Consider the following 20,993-nt stretch of genomic DNA (forward strand, 5'->3'; position numbering starts at 1 on the left):
GATCATTTAGCCCCTAAACTTGCTCCCTTCCGCTTGTCCCTGCCAACCCATCATTTTCCCAACCAATGGGTCACAGGTACAGGTACATGTAAACGGCCCCTTTATCTCCATGCAAGGAAGACTCTGGCTCCAGCCCATTCATTTCAATAATAGCTGCAGACTGCCTACGCCTCTCTTCCCCAGTCCTGTGCGCATCCAGAGCGCCTGCACATGAGAGATTCCTTTTCTCATTGCAGGGGGCAGGACATGCACGCATATGTGTACCTTCTCATGTGCAGAATGTCCTGCCATTTAAATGAGTGGGGGCAGCTCTTGGAGGTGGCACAGCATTGTGCTGACCGTGGGTGAACAGGGTCTAAATGGAGCAGGGGCTGGATCCGAAGCCCTTCCTGGCCCCTTCCGACCCTATTCTATGGTTCTACGCGTGTTTCCTCACTTTCCAAAGCGCCATGGGCCTGATCTAGGGACATGCAGCTGCATTGCTGGTACAATCTGTATGCACAAACAAGTGAAAAGCTAGCCTTGTGAACCCCACACACAGTATTATCCTTGGGGTGCAGATGGTGAACTTAATGCTAGATAGTGCAGGCATGCTAATCCCCTAAAAGAAGGGGGTGGGGGACCCCCCCTTCTGGCTGACGCAGTTACATGCAGCACTTCCCAGTCATGCAACTGAATCCAGAACTATCCCTTGCACCCTGCACTTAGGATTGCAGCTGAAATCTGCCCTAGACTCGGAGGTGAGATAGGTACACGTTCTTGCCAACTGGCAGAAAGATTTTCTTCTAAAAAATTGACACAAGACAAGAACCAAAACAGATTTTATGTGGGAGATCCGTGATCCATCTCCTCTTTATTTTTGTAACTTAAAAGCAGCTGCAGGGACACAATTAGATCTCAGAAGTTTACCTATAGTGCCCTTCCAGTGGTAACTGGACAGTACCTTCCTCTTCCATTGCTAACATACTTTGTTCTTCCTAGGACAAAAGAATTCAGAGGTGAGCAAATGCTTTCCTGCTGCAATTGTTTCCATACAATTGCAGATTCAGTTATCAAAAAGAAAACAAGGGCCATTTCTTCACCTTTTTCCCCCACAAATTGTTTAGGGTTTTTTTAAAAAAAATGACATGCCATCCCTGTGATCCTTTCCACTAACAAGCTCCTTTTTAAGTAACTAGCAGGTGCAAAAATTAAGGAACTGTACTTAAAAGCCAATTCTTCAAAGAAATGAACAGCTCTAAAAAAGGAAGCGAGAGGGAAAAAGAAAGTCGTGTATGTTTCCATGCATTTTGGATATGTTATGAAGTTGTCCTTTTTGGAAACACTGGGAAGTTGCACTGCTCCTGGTCCTATTTCAAAGGGGGCTGCACGGACATTTCTGTGTTTTTACTTTTGCGCCCCATTTCCTCCAAGGGGGTCAGAAAAGGACACGTGCTTCTTCCCCTCCCCCATGCTATCTTCACAGCATCTCTGTGAGACTGACAGTACGGGACTGGTCCAAGGTGAGCTTCATGGCCAAATGCGGATTTGAACCTGAGCCACGTCTGACCTGAGCGTTGGTTCTCAACACTTTCAGCTCATAACTGGCATCTCCTTTTGGGGTAGGTGGTAACTTGCTAGTTTTTGAAGGATGCAGAAATACAAGAAGGTTTAAGAATGTAGAAAAGGTTAGATAGGCTGCGTTAGTGCAGCAATCTCTGCACACAACTGGGTGGCTGAAAGGAAGGCCAAGCACAGGACTTTAAGACCAGTCAGAGTGGAATCCTCTTTGGTGATGTGGTCTCCCCTTCCTAGCTGGAATGGCTAAGCAAAACTAAGTACCCTGCAGACCGCCTTGTCTGTATGGGGCCCCTTTCTGCATTAGGTCCAGCATCTGAGGCCTATTTGCATTTGAAACGGAAAATGGGCAGGTGGCTAGTGGTGGGGCTTCCTCCATTTGAAGCACCCGCCTGCAGGAGTGTGCACAGCTCCTGAACCCTGCCCTACCTGAGACCTTCAGACATCAGGTTAAAGCCTGGGTTTTTTCAGAAAGGCTGTTGTGCTTGGCTATTTGTTCCTGGTGTGGTTTGCTCAGTTCAGTTCTTTTCTGTTATGAGCTCCTGCTGCAAGTGAATAGATTTGTTTTGCTGTCAACTTCTTCTATATTTTTGTTTTGCATTATAACCTATCACTTTAATATTTTACAATTTAAATAAAACACATTTAACACATTTTAAATAAACGGCAGGCTATTTTATTTTTAAGAAAGTACATACCACTTCTCAGTCTTGCCTCTCTCCTCATGTATCAAATAGACTATCTGCCCTTTCTAATTTGTAAAAGAAGTTATTTTAAAAAACCAGGTGGGGTATTTATTATTGATTTATAATACTTCTATACAGCTTGACATATTAAAATCCCTAAGGGTTTACATTAAAATGCAACATAATATAAAAGTGAGATAAAAAATAAAACCAGTCAAGAACAATTATAGCCTAATAATAAAAAGAGTGGTGACAGAAAGCCTCACAGATCAGGGAAAGCCTGTGTGAATTGGGTGTTTTCAAGAGGCATGTAAAACTTGCCACCATTTCTGCTTCTTGAATCACATGCGGGAAAGTTATACAAATGGTGGGTGCCAACTCCGCTTACGCACCATTGCCCGGGGGCATCCCATTGGCCACAGAATGATCAGGAAGGCCTCGGCAGAAGGTCTGCTTTCCAAGTTGTTCTGGGCCATGTTCGTCAGCGACAAAACCTTAAGCATGGCTTGGGAGCCAATATGCAGCTAGTGTGGCATCCACAAACATACCACAATAATATGGAAATCACAAGGAATCAGCTAAGGGCCTTTCGCAAGCCTGCCCTCTCTCGAGTGTGGGATTAAAACTCTCAGCATTCTTGCCATTGGCCACGGTGGCTGGGGCTGATGGGAATGGAACTCCAAGACATCTGGATGGCGCCTGTTGGGGAAAGCTGTCCTAGAAGCAATTATCATGGAGGACTGTCTGCGCTCCACAACCCAAGTGGGAATAGGCAGCTCATTGCTATTTCCAACATGAGGATTTTGGTCTGTGTGAAAAAAGAGAGACTCAAGGGATTGGGTGGGTGATCCAAACTAACTTAACTGAGCATATTAATTAGGGAAAACCTAATTAGATTGAACATAAATCCCAGTGATTTCAATGAGAAACTAATTAACCAGTGCAACTCACTTTGCCTGGACACAACGCTTTATGAGGAGAGGAGGCTCCCAAAGGAAACCCAGGAATACCATTTTGGGGGCTTGGGGGGTGCAGCAGATCTAATCTGCGTTATCGTTCCAATATGGACTCTTGGCAGAACCAACACAAAATCCCGGTTCTTGCCCTGACATTTCAAATCCTTCACAGCTGAGGATTTCTTTGTACTGAAGAGCCAGTCATAAAATAAAAATCTTGATCCTATCAAGACCAGCATTTTAAAAATTCTTGTCACCTTCATTTCTCTTTGCATGTAGAGCCCATTTCTATTTTTAAAGCCAGCATAATGGTGCTTTTCAAATTAAATTCCAGAGGCCCCATGTCAGAATTTTTATTCCTAGTTAATTTTGTCATTTTCAGGCTTCACAGCTTTCCAGGATTTTGACAGCTGAGCAGGTTTAATAATAGCCTCAAATATTTAGCAATGCCATAATATGTAAAAATAATCTCTTAAAAAGATGGCAACTGAAAATAAAAGTAGACGCAAAAAAATAAAAAAGGACATGTATATTCCTAGTTTTCTTTTCCGTCATCATTCAGGTCTAGAAATTAAAAGAGCAAGTGATGCAAGAAAAGCAGACTTAAAGCAAAGGATTCCTGTGACAATCATGAGAAACCCTCTTTTATTTTTCTCACTTTACACTGTAAGACGCAGAGCGCGTCACTTCAGGGCTGAGTGTGCCTGTGTGCCAATGAGAGGCACAAGTTTCACCATCCCCCTGGCAACAGACAAGTCATTGCACGCTGACACATTGCACGCCAAATGCACACATTCCCACACTCAAACCCATCTTTGTCTATGCACAGGAGATTACTAGAGTCATGTATCTCTTTATGGCTCCTAGGAGGTTATTACTATTACTATTACTGCATTACATTTATACCCTACCTTTCTTCCTCTTGCAAGGAATGCAAGGTTCTCCTCTCCATTTTATCCTCACAAAAACAATCCTTTGAGGGAGGTTAGACAGAGAGCCTGTCACTGGCCCAAAGTCACCAGCTGACCTCCACGACTGACTGAGGACTAGAACCTTGATCTCCCAGATTCCAATCCAGCACTCTGGGCACTGTGTCACCAACTATGGCTAGAGTGTGCCCCTTTTGAGTTAAGCAGCTTTTAGATCATAGTACTGGCACACCTCTAGGCACTCCAAACAGAGATACCTACATATCTCATTCATGTGCAGAGTTCATCAAAATATGCACTTGGATAGATCTGCACAACTTACAAAACATTCCTTTGCTGGATTGAGCACGTATGCTTACAGCGTGAACTTGCAAGCATATCTGCTCCTGGATAAAGCAAAATTTAGAACATTAATTCACACAAAAAGGGTTAGGAAGTGAATTTTGCTAAGAAACAAAGGCAAGCCCAGGTCTACCTCTTTTTCAGCATCTTCGAGTTTCTTCTTCTTGCTTTCCGGCATCAAATCATCCAGCCAGCTCAGCTCACGTTTGGTGAAAAATAGGTCCATGAGTTTTCTGACAAACACCAAGGCCAAGACCTAGTTGGAATATTTATAACATGGTTAAAATATGGCTGACAAGTATGGATAATACATTTGTTCTTCCATGTGCTAACTCAGAGACCATGGGCCTAATCCAGAAATAGTTTTGTGAAATCACACAGTAACACTCAAGAGAACGGATGTGTATGCACATGCACACATCTGAAAGAGAACCCCTGACTCTTATACCAAATGTGGAGTTTTCCCATTACAAACTACACATTAATTAGTTTTTGCAGCACTGCATTTAGTAAAAATTAATTACAGTCTTCTAGGCTAGAGGAAGCAGATCCATACCATCATAGGAAACACGATAGCAGCTCTTGAAACTTTGATAACCCACAGCAGCACTAGACAGCTCAGCTGGATAACTGTGAAGAGATGGACCTTTCGAAGAGGAACATGCCTCAGGTAGATGAAGTCTGGCTGGTGTTTGGCAGGCATGCAGAATAATTTGATTCTGTCAAAAAGCTGACAAAAGAGAAGCATTTCTTTGAGCACAGAAACTGAGACAATTGTTCCAGAGCTCTCTGTGCAAAACACTTAAAGATGCAAGGGCAACTTTCCTAACAAAGAGTATTGAAAAGGCAAGGATAAAATTCAGCCACAAGTGGTACCAAATCTCACTGCTCCCCTCTGTGCAGTGGTGGAATACGCACCATTTCACATTCCCTGTGTGAAACCTGCATATTCTATATCATTAACTGGAAGAGGTGCTGAATTTGTGAATGCTATGATCAGATCTGCCAAGAGAAAACAAGGGGAACACGCATTGATTGGATATGCACAGCTGGCATGTGTGTGATGCCAACCCATTGGCTTAAAAACTGATGGGTTATCCTGCATGGGTGGGCACACTGCCAACAGCACGCCTACTTTTCCTTTTACTTCACACTCCCTGGAGGGGTGAAACTACCCAGCTGTTAATCCATGGTTTGCTGTGACTGTTTATGCATGACAACCCATCAGTTTGGCAGATTCGTGCTATGCATGAACAGGACTTTCTGAATCACTTCACCAGCCTTTTCATGGTTTGGCCTGTAGACTCTCAAACCCATAAGTAAGTGGTACATAGTGCTGGTGGGGAAGGCAGGATGATGGCTTTGGATCACAAGCAGACTCTTGCTGCCAGCTGCACTTGTGGAACTCATGCTGAAGGTTGGCTATTTCTAAACTATAAATAAAATGGCTAGCTTATATTAGCCTGGTTATGCCCTTTTAATTTCTGTGTAAAACTTGACAAAATAGAATACAAGTAATAATAAAGCGAAAGGGCCGAAATTTCCACAGGATAAGAGATGCTTTGCATACTCCACTTTACCTGAATTCCTTTGAGAGAAGAGGCACCCATGTAAAGAAACACACCATAAAGTACTGGCATGGGAATGAACTACAAAGAGAAGGAAAAAGCAGGGAAGTCTCAGTTCACGGATGGCAATGTGGCTTGTGAATCAAACACACCCCCCACCCCAAAGCCCTTTCAGGAGCCCCTCTGGTGCTGATTGGAGGGTGTGTGCAGGGGGCTTCAGGAGAGATAGAAAGGAAGTCCCCTTTGCCTGAAGGGCGCTCCACTGAGGTCATGCTGCATTTATCCCTTCATGTGTGTCTGTTCTTCTGTACGGCAGCTTCACCCATGCTATGTCACTTAACAACCTTTAAAGTAGGTTCGGCCAGCAGAGAATGGCTTGCCTAAGGCTACCAGTGGAACTCTGGAAAAACAAGCATCCCAAGGGTCCCATAAGGACTACGCGGGAAATTATGTACATACAACAGGAGTTGCGGACTCAAGCAGAAAGAAGCTTACCAACTAAATGGCTAGGCTGCTATTATGGGTGTGGAAAATCTTAGAGATTAGCATCTGGATTGTGACCACTTTTTCTTCATTGTTTTGCTTAAGCATTTTTTTTAAAAAATAGATTAAATATACGAACTATAAATGACCACTTATTATTGACAATTAGACAGCTGGCAGGTCAGCTGAGTTCTCTTTTACAAAAAAATGTGGAGATGCCACACATTGAATTTGGAACCTTCTGTACACAAGCATGAGCTTTGTCACTCATCTGGATGGGAATTTCCATGAAGGAAAGGACACCAGCTCATTAAAAACCTAGAAAACATGAATGGGTGAAAATTAAAATTGTATGTGCCTGATGGTCCTATGACCAAATGGCATGAACAAATTCCCTATGAGGAAAGGTTGCAATCTTGAAGATCCTTTGCTTTAGCAACGCTTCAAGTAAGGGTGTGTATATGCATGACAGAGGATTGTATCACTTTGTGCAGGATGGAGAAAGTGGGTAAGAAGACTCTTGTAGTCGCCCTTTAGAACCTTGGTCATCCTGTGAAGCTAAATAGTGGAAGATTTAAGACAGATAAAAGGTTTCTTCATGAAGTCTAAAGACGAATGATGGAATTTGCTATTGCAAGATGTGGTGACGACCACCAATTTAGATGGTTATACAATAGGATTAGGCAAATACATGGAGAATAAGGCTACCAATGGCCATCTGCAGTCTCCAGTCATGGAGGTAGTATGTCTCTCAACCTCAGTTGCTGGGGAACAGATGCAAGAGGGTGCTGCGGAGGTCAAGCCTGCCTCCCTTGGCACATGTGATCGGCTACTGTGGGAACGGATGTCGGACTGGATAGACCTTGTGTCTAAATCAGCACTGCCTGGTGTCCTCCCTCACATTCCCCTTGGTTTTGCAAAGCATGAACCTACCTTAAGAATTCTGGTTAAAAAAACGGACGAGCCCATAAGGATAAATATCATGAGCCCTGTGACCCGTTGCTCACGGATGCCAAGGAATTTGGGCTGTTCTCCAGGGGCAGAGCACTCTGACTCCAGTTTCAAGCTGTTCACGTGAGAAATGGAGAGGACAGTGGCCGCAACGAACCATGGCAAGCCCATGATAGAGCAGACGCCAAGCATGAGAGCCACCATCAGCAGATCCAGGTGATAGCCACAGCCCTTCTGTTAAAAGAGAGAGGACAATAAACAAAGTTACAGGGACAGAAGGGGACACCTGCCTTTGATGTGCAGAAACATTTCGACAGCAGACAGTCAGAAGGAGCAGCTAGTTTAACAAAGTGAGTGATCAGGGGAAAGGGTGCTAAATGTTTGCGCTATGCTTGTGCTGCAGATTTTCCTGGCTCTGGTGGCATAATCTATATGGCCGGATTGGATTCTTGAAGCTTCCTTGCATGAGAAAAGGCCTTTTTTCAATCCATACGTTCCTTGCAGGTATCAGACGGCCAATGCTCATCCTGCTTTAAGCTGTCCCAGTCATTACAATGGAATTGTTTTAATTGCTGCTGGATGTCTATAAAATCCTCCAAAGAGCTCACTGGACCACTGACCTTATCAGGATCACGAATTCACTGTGAGGATCTATGTCCCACTCTCAGATTTGCAAAATAAAACTGAAACCACAAAAGGCTACTTCTAGGAGGAAGTTCCAGTAGAAAAGACAGGGGTGGGGAACCCATCACCCTTCCGTTTGTGGGACTACAACTGCCACCATCCCTGACCTTGGCCATGCTGGTGGAGCAGATGGAATTGCAATCCGGCAACATCTGGAGGGCCACTTGTCTTCTGCTCCCACGACAGAGTGGGCTGAAGCCAGTGGCATCTTCTCCATTGCAAAATCAATACTGGCAGAAAATGATTCTGCCTCCCAGCAATACTGGAGTGAGCTCTGAGGGACTAAGGAATCTTTGGGGCAGATTTGGGGAGATGCCGAGGAAGAGGAAGAGGATGTCAGATAGAGGAAGTCAGGGAGTGCAAGTACAAGTCTATTTGCATGCTGATGGAGATACCACGGGAATATTACATGGAGTTTTGAAATGCCAATTTGTGTACGCATTGATTTATTTTGCAGAACCTCAATCAGCAGCACTCCAGTAGCAGAGCGGCGATGAAGAGGCATCAGATCTCAGAGTCAGACTTTGAGGGTGGGCTCATCCCCCCCCCCCGCACCGGAATTCATCCTTAACGTGCAGTTGTGCTCTTGTGAACATCAGCCGTGTAGCCCCCCGAATTCTCCAGCGTCAAAAGGGACACGCTGCTTTAAGGGCAAGTCTGCTGCTTTTAGCAGGGTGTGGATTCAAGCTTTCTTCACATTCACGCACAAGCCTGAGGAAAGTGCCATATGGGAGGCAAGGGAAGCATGGCAACAGGTGATGCGCTGCACCAGACCCCCAGGAAAGAAATGAATATGCAGGAAGGCGAGAGGGCAGCCAGAAAGACCATCTGACTGCCACATGCCAGTGCTGAAAGAAAGAGGGGAAAAACCCACACACACATATACCACACATTCCAAAGCTTGGCCGCAGCTCCCTGCATCTGTCACGTTAACCACACGGAACGCTATGGATTGACACAAGAAGGCTGACTGACAAAGAGGGCAAAAAAACAAAAACACCGGGGAAAAACATTTGGAGCAACTCCGTCATTGCACAGCAAAGAGGAGGCTGAAATTGCATTTGTAATGTGATTTAAGAGACTGCATTGCTGTTTACTGAGGAGTCGAAGACGCCGAACAATCTGTGCACAAGCCTTTTGTCAGAAAAATGATGCTTCTTGCTTAAGTGGAAAAATTCACTGGAAGTGTGGGGCTTTCAGATCAAGCCACCGTAAGGTTGGTACAGTTTTGCATGCTCCACTAGAGGAGCAGAGGGTGGGACAGGAGAGGAAACAAAGGAAGATGCAACGTCTGGAAGACGCAGCAGCAAGGCAGCGGCAGGTGGGAAGAGCAGCGCATCATGACTAACACTTTAGTTGTGGCAGCAGCTTTCAGAGACCAGAGACTCCTTCACTGGGTGCATTCAATTTAACACAAACCTGCTCCTTGTAGATCCTACAACTGTAAATTAGCTTTTGGATTAGCCACTTACCTTGCGGCCTGTGATATAGAAAGCAACCAGGTAGAAACACTTTTTAAAATTGGGGAACGGGTAACCCTTTGGGTTAACTTTCTAACATGCTGCAAATGATGAGGGTGGGAGGCCAGCAATACTGCTTTCTATGCTCTTTTTAAGGTGATCTGAAGGCTCTTTAAGAGAGAGATTGTTGCTTGCCTCCTGCATGCTCATCCCACATTTGCCCTGCATAAACAGGTTCTGCAGGTTTTATTTAAAAAAAAAACTATCTGCATACAGCAGGAAGCAATGCCATCGTCTAACTACCTTCATCTCTCCCTGTATCCAGCCTAACCTTCATTTAAATCCAGCCAAACATTGGGATGTGTAGGCTATTAACTATTAAAGATAAATCAGTTTCCCCAAACTGTGCACATAGGACAACACTGTGTCATAAACTTTGGCATACAAATTAATGCACAACAGGTGAATTAATGTGTTCATGAGTCTCCTGCACAGTTATGTTCCTCCAGTCAATTTAATGAATTGCCACCCATTTTCTTTGTTCGTTCATTTTAAAAAAAATTATCCTGTCTGTTTGCTTGACTGTTTGCAGTGAGCCAACAAACAGTTATACTTAAAGCACAATCCAGATTAATAAATAACAATAAGAACAGTTTGTAAAACCAGCAGTATAATTTGCAAGGGCTAAAAACAAAGGAATAAACAAGCTGCACAAGAGCCCCCAAAACCATGAACCTTTTTAAAGAACCAAATGTGTACATACTGCCTAAAACAGTCCCGGACAAATTTCTGTCAACGGAGTATTCCGCAAGGAGGGCATCATTATTCACAGAAATGTAAAGGCCTCGTGACTGCCTGCCTGCCTGCCTGCCTGCCTGCCTGCTTGCAGGAAGCTGGGACATTTGAAGTTGTGCCTCGGATAATCACCAAAGAATGCAGGAAAGAACACGAGGAAGGAGGCGGACCTTAAGATACCCAGGTCCCTGTCTATCTCCGTACGTACCAGACTGCTTCTGCCCAGAGCCCACCCGCATCTGCACCTGAAATGAATTTGAGGAAAATGTGTACATATCTGTATTCCAGATGCCTTTGGAAGAGGAAGTCAGGATTTAAAAAAAACATACTAAACAAAACTATGGAATAATAACCAGAAAGATCCGAGTAACTTTTGCAGCATGGCCCCCTTACCTTTAATTTATGCTCTTTTCGATTTATAATAACGGCTGTAATCTGCTGATCCATAAATATCAGAATAGTACAAAGAAGAGCTGGAATTACAGCAGCTAGCACTGTCCACCAAGGATTGGGTCCCAAAGGTGTGATAAACCAGCCACGGTCATCTCTGGTGGGCTAAGACATTTCAAAATGTTAGAATTTCTTAGATCAAAATGTTACAGAGCATTTGCCAAGGTCTTCAGAATAATAGCAAAGCATCCGTCTCCCCTACCATTGGTTCAAAGCAAAATGTAGAAGGTAAAGGCAAATGCAATGCCAGGCATGCTGTTTCAGGGCTTTGCAAGCATCAAATATGCCAGATGGTAGCTGAAGCTGCAATCCCAAATATACTTACAAGGGAATAAGTCCCATTGGACATACATAGAATTCTGCTATTAGTACTGCAAGGATCTCGAAGGTCCTAATATGGGAACAACTGCAGTTATTAAACTAAGCTATTCCTATTAGGTATGTCCATTTCCTGGTCCACCCCATTTCAACCACACACTGTTCTACGACAGTTTGTATTTTCGGTATCACCCAATCATTAAAAAATATTACAGGTAGATCCATATTAATGAGATTTCACACACACACACACACACACACACACACCCCTACAGATCATTTACTGTTGCGAATTTCATTTTCCGTGAAGCCTGGTATGACTGGGCAAGCAATTACCTTGAAAGCATTTGGAACCTGAAGCTTTGGGGATGGAATCCCAAGGGCGTAGTCCACTAGCACCATGGCCAGGATGGTGAGAAAGACAGCAAAGTCACTCACTACAGAACGAACCTGGAAACAATGAGAGATCAAAACGAATCCTTTCATTGAGAGGAGAGCTGCATGCCAATGCCATCTCTTCCATGAACACAGGAGGCCGCCGCCATCAGACCGCATCTCTGCAGCCAGCCAGTCTCTGCCAGCTCCAATGCACAAATACAGCGAGCCAGAAGCCCCATGGAGCCATTCGACAGGAGGGAAAGGGTCTCTCAGGCTCCTATGGCTGCTACTGAACCACACGTAGGCAATGAGTTTAATCATTATGGCTGGAGTGCCATTCGTTGAACATTTGCCCATGCAAGTAAGCGAGGGCTGCAAGCAAGCATTGCAATGAATCGAAGTGAGTTTTAAATTATTTGTATTGCATTTCTCAGGTTCCAAGTCATTTCAATTGGGGAAGTGTGTAGATTGCAAAGTGATACCTGATGGCTGTGTTAAAATGAGGTGAAGAACCAAATAGTTTGGGGCTCTGGAATGCCACAGGGCATAATTTGCAGAGGTGGCCTGACTACAAAGAGAGCACGCCGCAAGCCACCAAACCTGAGCACTGGCCCACAGCACAGAGAAGCAGGGGGGCGTCTGACTTCAGGTGCAGAACCTCAGTGCTGGAAGCCAAATCCACCCCTCTTAGATTCCCAATATGGTGGACATGGGGTTCCCTGCCCCAATCCCTGGACCCCTTCCTTTTCCTCAGCCACTCAGGTGATTTGCTGGATGTTTTGCAACTCTGTCCTTATTTTTAAATGGTTGAATTGCTTCTCCTGAGGTTTACTTACTGGCAACAATGCCTTTAAGCTAAATTATGCGGTATTTGGGCCTACCACCTGTGCCTCCAGCTTCTCCAAACTGGACTTGGGCCCTCAGGCACCTGATATATGTCCACTTTTGCTAATTTGGATAGCATGGAAGGTTTTTTTCTCCCTTGGGAGCTGATCATTACAGTTTGTTATACCCACATATTACATTTCTGACTGAACACAGCCAATGGCTTGATGTACGTTGCCATAGATAACTTCCTGCTCAAATCTAAAAAAGGGGCAGGACAAAACACGATTTACTCCATCCTCACATATTCCTTTCTCACATTGAGCTGTCATTAAATGTATTTAAAAAGCTACAAAATATTACAGGTGCAAACCTGGCTCTACCAATACCAATGCAAGGGGAGTTATTCATATCCATAGAGACAGATTTGCATCCTGTGCTTGTACGCAAGTGGATTTGGCTTTAAAATATATTCAAGTTACCTTGGTTGGGAAATAGCGACTGGTCTTGAACTGCTTCAGTGTGGAGGACAGTGTCACTGTAGAAAAGAATAAGATGACTGACCAGAAGAGCACATCTGGGGTGTAAGGACCATGATGTCCACAGGCACGTCCTACAAATCTCCCTTGCCACGTTTTACATTCCTAACATGGAAATTAAAGGCACATTTTATGCTCGAGCAACTGATCATATTTAAAGAGAAACAGAAGACTGAGAGACATTCCATGATCAACTAAAGAGCCAAGTGGCTTTTATTTTAAAATCCTGGCACTGAAGCCCCTTCACAAAGGCATCCACATAAGATGTTTAAGGTACACACCTTGACACACAGTATTGGTTTGAAAACAGGTGTGCTGTATACTTGCCTGAGACCTAGGACTGGTTACAGCTCTCTGTTGAGTGCAAAGTCTGTGGCATTTGAAAGTTTGTGTCTAATATAAAGTGCAAAACGGCCCTAAAACATTATTGTGTTTATCCATTTATCATGCCTGGAAGGGTTGAAAGGGAATAAAACAAACATCTGTTTCAGAATGAACAGTCCATCCTGCACACAGAAGCAGTTGGTAAGCCAAAGTCAACAATAATAAAGTTCATCCTCCATACCACACACCAGTATTTATTTAGTATAGTCCTTTTAGGACAGGATCCTAATGTTGTCTGAGGGGGCACAGGCTCATTTGGCACCCAGCCAGGGTGCTGAAGGGCCCCACTTGCGCCCAGTGTGTTAAGGGCCATGCCAGCAGCCTCTCCAAGGAGGCAACTGGGCTTCAGCGTAGAGGAAAGGGGGTGTGCCGGGGTGGGGAGCAGAGCAGGCCGGAGCACACAGCTCGTGCCGGTTGCCGTCAGTGCCGAGCCTCCTTCTCTCCCCCGCTCCGGAGCTGCAGCAAGGCAGCAGAAACAGCCCCCTGGATGAAATGCACAGCACAAGTGCTGCCGTGGTGGAGATCCCCACCCCCACCCCTGCTTCGTACATCAGATGAGATCAGAGGCTTGTGCGCGTCCGCAGCAGAAGATACTGGATTGCACCCTCAGCGAGATTAATATATCCCAAAGCAGTGATAGATAAAACAAAACACGCTTTGTCAAAAGAGATGGCTACACGCAAGGTGTATTTTGCACATCTGGCTTTCGCACTTAAGCTTGAACCCCTGCACTCATTGGACAGTCTGGATGCTGAATTCCTAGCTGGAGAGGAGAGAGGAGAGAGGAGAACACGCGTCCCGTCTTCGATCAGCTTCAAACACGGCTTAAAATTCCATGGCTGGAATCCATATTCAGGGTTGTGACACTGGAAGCAGGCTTCACCCTGTCCTCCTCTCCATGGCCCCCCAAAAGCGCCACACAGCTGAATGGGGTGAGCTGTGGAGTGTGTGAGAGAGAGGGAGAGGGAGAGGGAAAAAGGAAGAAAGGGAGGGAGGGAAATCTTTAAAAACTGAGTGAAGGCATCTTCCATGAACAGTGCTCTTTCACCCACAAAAGAGAGATCCTGGATCCAGACACTGGTTAGTCAACCTCGGTTAAGCCACAGTTCCCCGTTGGGACTGTCATGGCTAGCTGTTGTTTAATTAAAGAGATATGTAATTGCCAAAGATGGAAGGAATGCACAATCTCACCATCATGTTCTCAGTTAATAAATTATGATAGTGCAATCCATGGACTGTACATCCAAACTGGGCCATCGTGACTTATTCATGCTCATCAGTGAAGGTGGTTATGCCAGAACATGATAGAATGGCCCCAAATGCAGATGTGTTGAATCTATGAGAACTACAGTAAGCGTGTAGTTAAGGAAACTTCCAAATGGGCACTTGATATTTCTGGAAGGTACTTAGGTTAATAATCACAACTCCCAGTGAATCCTATAGGGTCGGATCTCCGTTCCAGTGCAAGCACTAGTGACAGTGAGCTCTCATATTCCATTGCTTGTTTTGTGTATGCAGCACTTGCGAGGGCAATGAAGAAAAGTATAGATTTGCATGGGTTTATCTAGCACAAAATCATTAGCATTAGTGCTGGGCCATAGTTGGATCCTAGCCATATTTTTTTTTCCTTTTAAATTGTTATATTATTATTATTTATGTACGTTTTTATGCATTCTTTGTGAGCCGCCCTGAGGCTTTGTTGCGATGGGGGTGGCATAGAAATGTTTTAAATAAATAAATAAGGTCAAACTAGCTCAGCAAAAACAAAAATTAACAGGAATACCAACCACTACAAAAAACTTGCTGTTGTTATTTTTCCAAATATTGTTTACACTTTATTCTTATTTACTCCTGTACTTCCTTTGATTTTGCTAGCAAAAGGTATTACATATTTATGTATAGTGATTTTGGCTGTTTGATTGACTTAACATGCAATTGATTGAGAATTTTGGAGTTCAAATCTTATACAAATTAATATGTTTCTCTTTACTTACATAAAAACTAGGCTTTGTGCAGAAATAGTTGGGCAGCAATCACAATTTAGATCCTAAAAACAGTTTCTCTGGATTAGTGCCAAGAAGCTAGTTCCAAGATCATACCCCAGTTCCTATGTTATATAAAACGACAGATTAGAGGATCTAATCACCCCTGCTGGTTCTTCAGTGCAGAAAAACAGCTTGCTTTGCCACAAGGTGGCAACAGACTCCACATCATTGTTTGCATTGCAGTGAAAACAGTATAAATTGTAATTAGAGTCTTTATTATAAATGTTGGCAACACAAAGTAAACATTTGGGCTTGGATCCAAAGGGGCAACTGCTGCATTCCACATGCACAGTGGGGTTTTTTGTATCCCTCTTCCTATTGCAGCCCTAAAAAGTTGTTCTAAAGGCCAGAAGATCCTACAGAACAGCAAGATGAAAATAGCTCCCTCCTCCAAGAGGTACAGGATCCATGGTGGACTGTCATGTCCTGTGAATTTGGGCTGTTTTCTACAGGGTGGCTTGTTTGAGGGCAAAACACCACTCGGACAGCCCATAGCTTGCTCGAGAGGTTGGTGAACCCCACCTGGATGTCTTCTGGCCCAGACATGGACAATCAACCCCATTGTGGGCACCAGGGACTGTTTGGGTAAGAGTGGCAGAACTCCCCTGCTGCTCTTGCAGGACTTACACAGGCCACCTACTGCCAGCCACCTCACAAGTACGAGCAGCGTCTCTGTGGCCTCTGCTGCGGTTGCCACCCCTTTGGGGCTCACTATGGCTCAGTCATTTCATGTGTGCGCACGCACGTGATTTCAGAAAGTAAGCTGATTTGACAGCTAGTGCCAGCCCTTCCAAAGAACCCAAGTAACATATTGCAAGGGCTGTGACTGGTTTATCACCCCTTTAAAAATTATACCCCAAAAGTGCACATTTTTTACTTTAATTGAACTTCTGCTTGGGTACATTTGCCACTTTTGTGGATTTGAAATGGCTTGCCTCACCTGAGCAGTGTCTGGGGACACCGGGGTGCTGTTAAAGTGCAGCAGGTGCGCCTCATGGGCACTGACCCAAAGAAGCTACCAAGGCCTTTCTTTTTGGCTTTGGTTTGTCTTGACAGCCGTCAGGAGAATCCAAAGCTGTGAGAGATCTCTGTTCACTTAAAAGGGAGTGGCCAATTAGACACTCTACTTACAGGGAGATTCTAAGGCGCTTCTTTGGGCCAGCCTCCTTTGAGGCTCTCCCACCGTTTGACCCTTTCTTAGGATTCTGGGTGCTCTGGAAGACAGAACAGAGAGAGCTGCATCCTTTTTACAGCTACCTGTCAAAGCCACGGCTCCTTTAAAAGGGTTTTTTGACAGAGTCCCACATGGTTTTTCAAAAAGAACATATGTAAGTCCTTTTTGAGTCATGTATTTCCATATTAAGGTCTAAACTTTAATGCAACTGTTAAAAATATAAGGTGACACACAGACAAATGAACCATACATAGGATATGTCAGAAAATGGCACCCCGGCCCATACAGGTATGGGTTCCTTTGGGCCTGGAATGCTCCTTTCCTTCTTTCTGCTGAACAGATGACTGCCTGAACAACACTAAAATAGAAAGGTGGTGGGGGGTGCATCGTTCCAAACTGATGTCCCTTCAGCAGGTGCAGCTTTGGATAGTTCTGACTCCCTGAAACAAACTGCAAGCATCTTGAGGAATCATTCATGAATTTCCCCACACCTGTTGTTGTTGTTAGTCGCAAAGTCATGCCCGATCCATTGCGCTCCCATGGACAACATTTCTGCAGGCCCTCCTGCCCTCCACCATCTCCCGGAGTTCGCTTAAGCTCACATCAACTGCCTCAGTGACTCCATCTAGCCACCTCATCCTCTGCCATCCCCCTCTTCTTTCGCCATCTACTGTTCCCAGCATGAGGCTCTTCTCCAAGGAGTCCTTCCTTCTCATTAGGTGGCCAAAGTATTTGAGTTTCATTTTCAGGATCTGGCCTTCTAAAGAGCAGTCAGGGTTGATCTCCTCTAGGACTGACTGGTTTGATCGCCTTGCGGTCCAAGGGACTCGCAGGAGCCTCGCCCAGCACCACAATTCAAAGGCCTCAATTATTTGGCGCTCAGCCTTCTTTATGGTCCAGCTTTCACAGCCATACATTGCAACTGGGAAAACCATGGCCTTGACTATACACACTTTTGTTGGCAGGGTGATGTCTCTGCTTTTTAGTATGCTGTCTAAATTTGCCATAGCTTTCCTCCCCAGGAGCAAGCATCTTTTAATTTCTTGGCTGCAGTCCCCGTCTGCAGTGATCTTGGAGCCCAGGAAAATAAAATCTGTCACTACCTCCATTTCTTCCCCATCTATTTGCCAGGAAGTGAGAGGACTGGATGCCATGATCTTAGTTTTCTTAATGGAGAGTTAATAAATGCTAACCTTAACATCCAACAACTGACAGAGTGAGACAAACCTGTGGCCTCCAGGGTTTTTGGTCTACTCCCATAATCCTTGACAGTAAGTAAATGATAACAAAAAGATCCACTGGATACATGCATTGCTGTGGCATCCAGTTAACTGACCAGCAGTAGACAACCTGGGATACTTCAAATATTCTGGATTTTATAATCCCTGAGTACTGTCCATGCTAGGACTGATGGGAGCTGCACTCCAAAACATCTGGAGGACACCAGATGGCTTAGCTGAGACCATAAACGCTCCAGATGTTTTGTTGAAAAGTTGCAAGCCTAGTAACCAGGCTGGTTCACACATAATGCCAAGCCAGGATCTAGTGCTGCTTTCACAAGCCTCTGTGAGCCCAAATAAGGCCTCGGGCTTCCACACTCCTGACACTCCTCTCCTGCCAGGAGGAAATTTAACCAGGATTTAGTTTCTGCTTCCCCAATACTGAGCTTGTTGTTATATTTGAACAAGCTCAGTACTGGACCATAAGCTCTACTTTTTAAAACAAGCCATTCTTTGATGGTGAAAGAAGGCAGGTGGTGGTGCTGGTAGAAGAAAGAAAGGGGAAGGGGACAGGTAGTCTTGCACCAACCCTGGGTGGGCAGCATTTTGAGCATGCAGTTGAAGGTATTATCTCCAGGGGTCCAACAAAGATCCAAACATAGTTTGTGCTCAGAAACGTACGTAAATCGGAGTGTGTTACCAGGAACACAGGCCTTGCGGAAAGGGCAGCCATCTCTCCCTCTCCAGCTCAAGTGGAACTAAACTACAAGCACCCTGCCACACAGCCATGAGCCTTGGAGGAAAAGGAGGTACCATTCCTACCAGCAGGAGCCTTTCTTTGCTGGGGAGGAAATGATCAGTTCCCTGCATGCTGCATTTCTAGTGGAAAACACCCTGTCCTGCTGGTAATTAAAGTAAATATGAAGATGTAGCTACACATGACACATTTAGCCTAATGTGAAATTTGACCCTGAATATACCCTAATTGTATATATTGTTAAGGTATCCTAAGTACGCACACTTGCTTTGTAAATATAAAATACACCGCATGGAGAATCTACTTTTCTTCTTAAATGAACCAAGCAAAATGAGGCTTTTCAAGTTTGACATTAAGTCCACAGCTGTTCTAGATATGCTTTCCATTAGCCTAGTTGCAATCTACACTAATGACAATAAAGTATATAGAAGGATGCTTGCACCTTTCCATGCTAACTCCTCACTCTGTTTCGAACATCTGGAAGAGTATTTTAGGGGAAATGTGGAACTTGTGTGTTCTTTTTACACATGCCAGCTCCAGATCTACCATCTGGTAAAATTTAGGTCAAGTCAGCTGCTATCTAATGAATGTGAGCTGAACCCCAAGAATATTCCCTGTTTGTACACAACAAAGTTTTCAGGCTGGCATATGCAGGCATAGCTTAAAATAAAAACAAAACAAAACAAATATATGCTCCTATGACAAGAAGGAATAATCACGGAGTGGTTTTACTAAATAGAAGTAAAACGTATTACTACTGCATGTGAGATGCTCCATGTGAGACACTGTATGAGAAAGCACAGCAAGCACATGTGAGGCAGGACCCTGGGTGTGCTCCCTGCTCCAGCCCCAGAGTCACAGCAGGGACTGCGCACAATTAGCCGCCCTGTGCCGAGCCGGTCCATCCACTGTCGACACTGCCTGGCAGCAGATCTCTAAGGCTGTTTGGCAGCACAGCAGGGACCGAACCTGGGAATTCCTGTACGCAGAACAGATGCTCTTCTACTAGGCCATGGCCCTTTCCCCAGTGTGCGTAACGGCTGCTCTCCATGGGATCAGGGACTGTGCTTTTTCAGGGCTCCCTGTCATACCACTGCAACCATATAGTTTAGATGCACCCCACCTCCCTTCAGAAGTACAGAAGGGATGCACACAGGCTGGGGGGCGGGGCCTGCCATCGCAACCCCTCCCACCGCCATCGGTAATTCAGTGTGCCCACTTTGGACCCCCTCGTGCTACGGCTCAGTGGAACACTTACTGTCACCGTTAGGTTTCCCCAGGGGATATCGGATGAGGACACATTCCGGGCCTGCCAGTATTGCAAAGTGTTATTGCTGGGGTTGTCTGGCTCCACACAGCTGCACCTGGAAGGCAAAACAAAATGCTTGGAGCTTTTTGGTGAAGACACGAGACAGAGTTGGCGAAACATCGGCCTTGAGAGTGTTCATGAACTTTTAACGCTTGAACAGGGGAACACCAGTTGCAGCTTTTCCTGTTACAAAACGGTGTAGAAAACCTACATCATGCAGAAGCTTCTGTTCTATTGGATTCTTGACCCTAGACTTAGATGTGGCCCTTGTTTTTAGGGGCATCTTCCCCACCTTGGTGTCCTCTAAATGTTCTAGACTACAATTTCCATCACCCCAACCAACATGGCCAATACTCAGGGGTGATGCAGGGCAAAATGCTTAGGGTTTTTAAGGTTATCTCTGGATCTTTCTGCTTGATTTTAAAATGGAGTACCTGAATGGCACTGAAGAGTTCTCCGCATCCTGATTATGCCAGAGTGGCTCCTAACCCCGTATTTCTGAAATCCTTTTCTGTACCATAACAATCCTCTGCTTCTGATGCCATGCTGTGTTTTAAATAGCTTTATCTTCATATTTATGCACCAACTTGTGATTCCTGCTTTAAACCATGATATTTTAATGGAGTGCTGTTTCTCACCAACTGTTTTATAATACTGCTATTGATATTGATTTGACTTTATGGATTTTATTTTATGTGTTCTGGATTTTATGTATTGTGCATTTCCCTGAGAGCAGCTATAGGGAGATTAACACATCATAGAACTGTATGAACAACAATTCTCACAAACTTGCAGTGCAATCATATGGAGGTTCCATCAGATGCAAGTCCCAGTATATTCAGCAGGGTTTATAGACAGCTCCTGCTGTTCACAGATGCAGCAGCAGCAGCAGCAGCGGGAGACTAATGCCAGTTTACATAAGAAGTGGTCACACAGTTACATACCCATTGATATAGAAGTAGATCCAAAGTCTGTCTAACTAATCCCATTTATTTCAACAGCTCTGGTCTAAGTGGGACTAAAATTGAATCCAACCATAGCTATAACAGCAGAAAAATCAACTCTTCACAGCAATGTGCTACCAGAAATCCATGCCCTGCAGGCTTACCGCAAATAGTCTGCATCCTCATGCATGACGATTGCTCTCCAAAAGCAGAGTAGCTGAGCTGATGATTACTGTGGT

At 44.7% G+C, this 20,993-nt stretch overlaps 1 protein-coding gene across 3 annotated transcripts in view; it reads right to left on the minus strand.

Moving 5' to 3' along the window:
- The window catches only part of SLC4A10 (solute carrier family 4 member 10), a 118,205-nt gene that overhangs the window by 6,906 nt on the left and 90,306 nt on the right, over positions 1-20,993 (minus strand). For all 3 annotated transcript variants that reach the window (XM_044417896.1, XM_044417897.1, XM_044417895.1), the window contains 9 exons: positions 19,760-19,865; positions 12,865-13,026; positions 11,516-11,629; positions 10,805-10,966; positions 7,455-7,706; positions 6,051-6,119; positions 5,027-5,200; positions 4,604-4,726; positions 910-977 (listed from right to left, as the gene is read on the minus strand). In XM_044417896.1, coding sequence (XP_044273831.1) covers positions 910-977; positions 4,604-4,726; positions 5,027-5,200; positions 6,051-6,119; positions 7,455-7,706; positions 10,805-10,966; positions 11,516-11,629; positions 12,865-13,026; positions 19,760-19,865 — 1,230 coding nt within the window. The remainder of the gene's footprint in view (positions 1-909; positions 978-4,603; positions 4,727-5,026; positions 5,201-6,050; positions 6,120-7,454; positions 7,707-10,804; positions 10,967-11,515; positions 11,630-12,864; positions 13,027-19,759; positions 19,866-20,993) is intronic.

This window comes from Varanus komodoensis, unplaced genomic scaffold (assembly GCF_004798865.1).
Source record: "Varanus komodoensis strain SLA01 unplaced genomic scaffold, ASM479886v1 scaffold9, whole genome shotgun sequence".
Taxonomy (NCBI): Eukaryota; Metazoa; Chordata; class Lepidosauria; order Squamata; family Varanidae; genus Varanus; species Varanus komodoensis.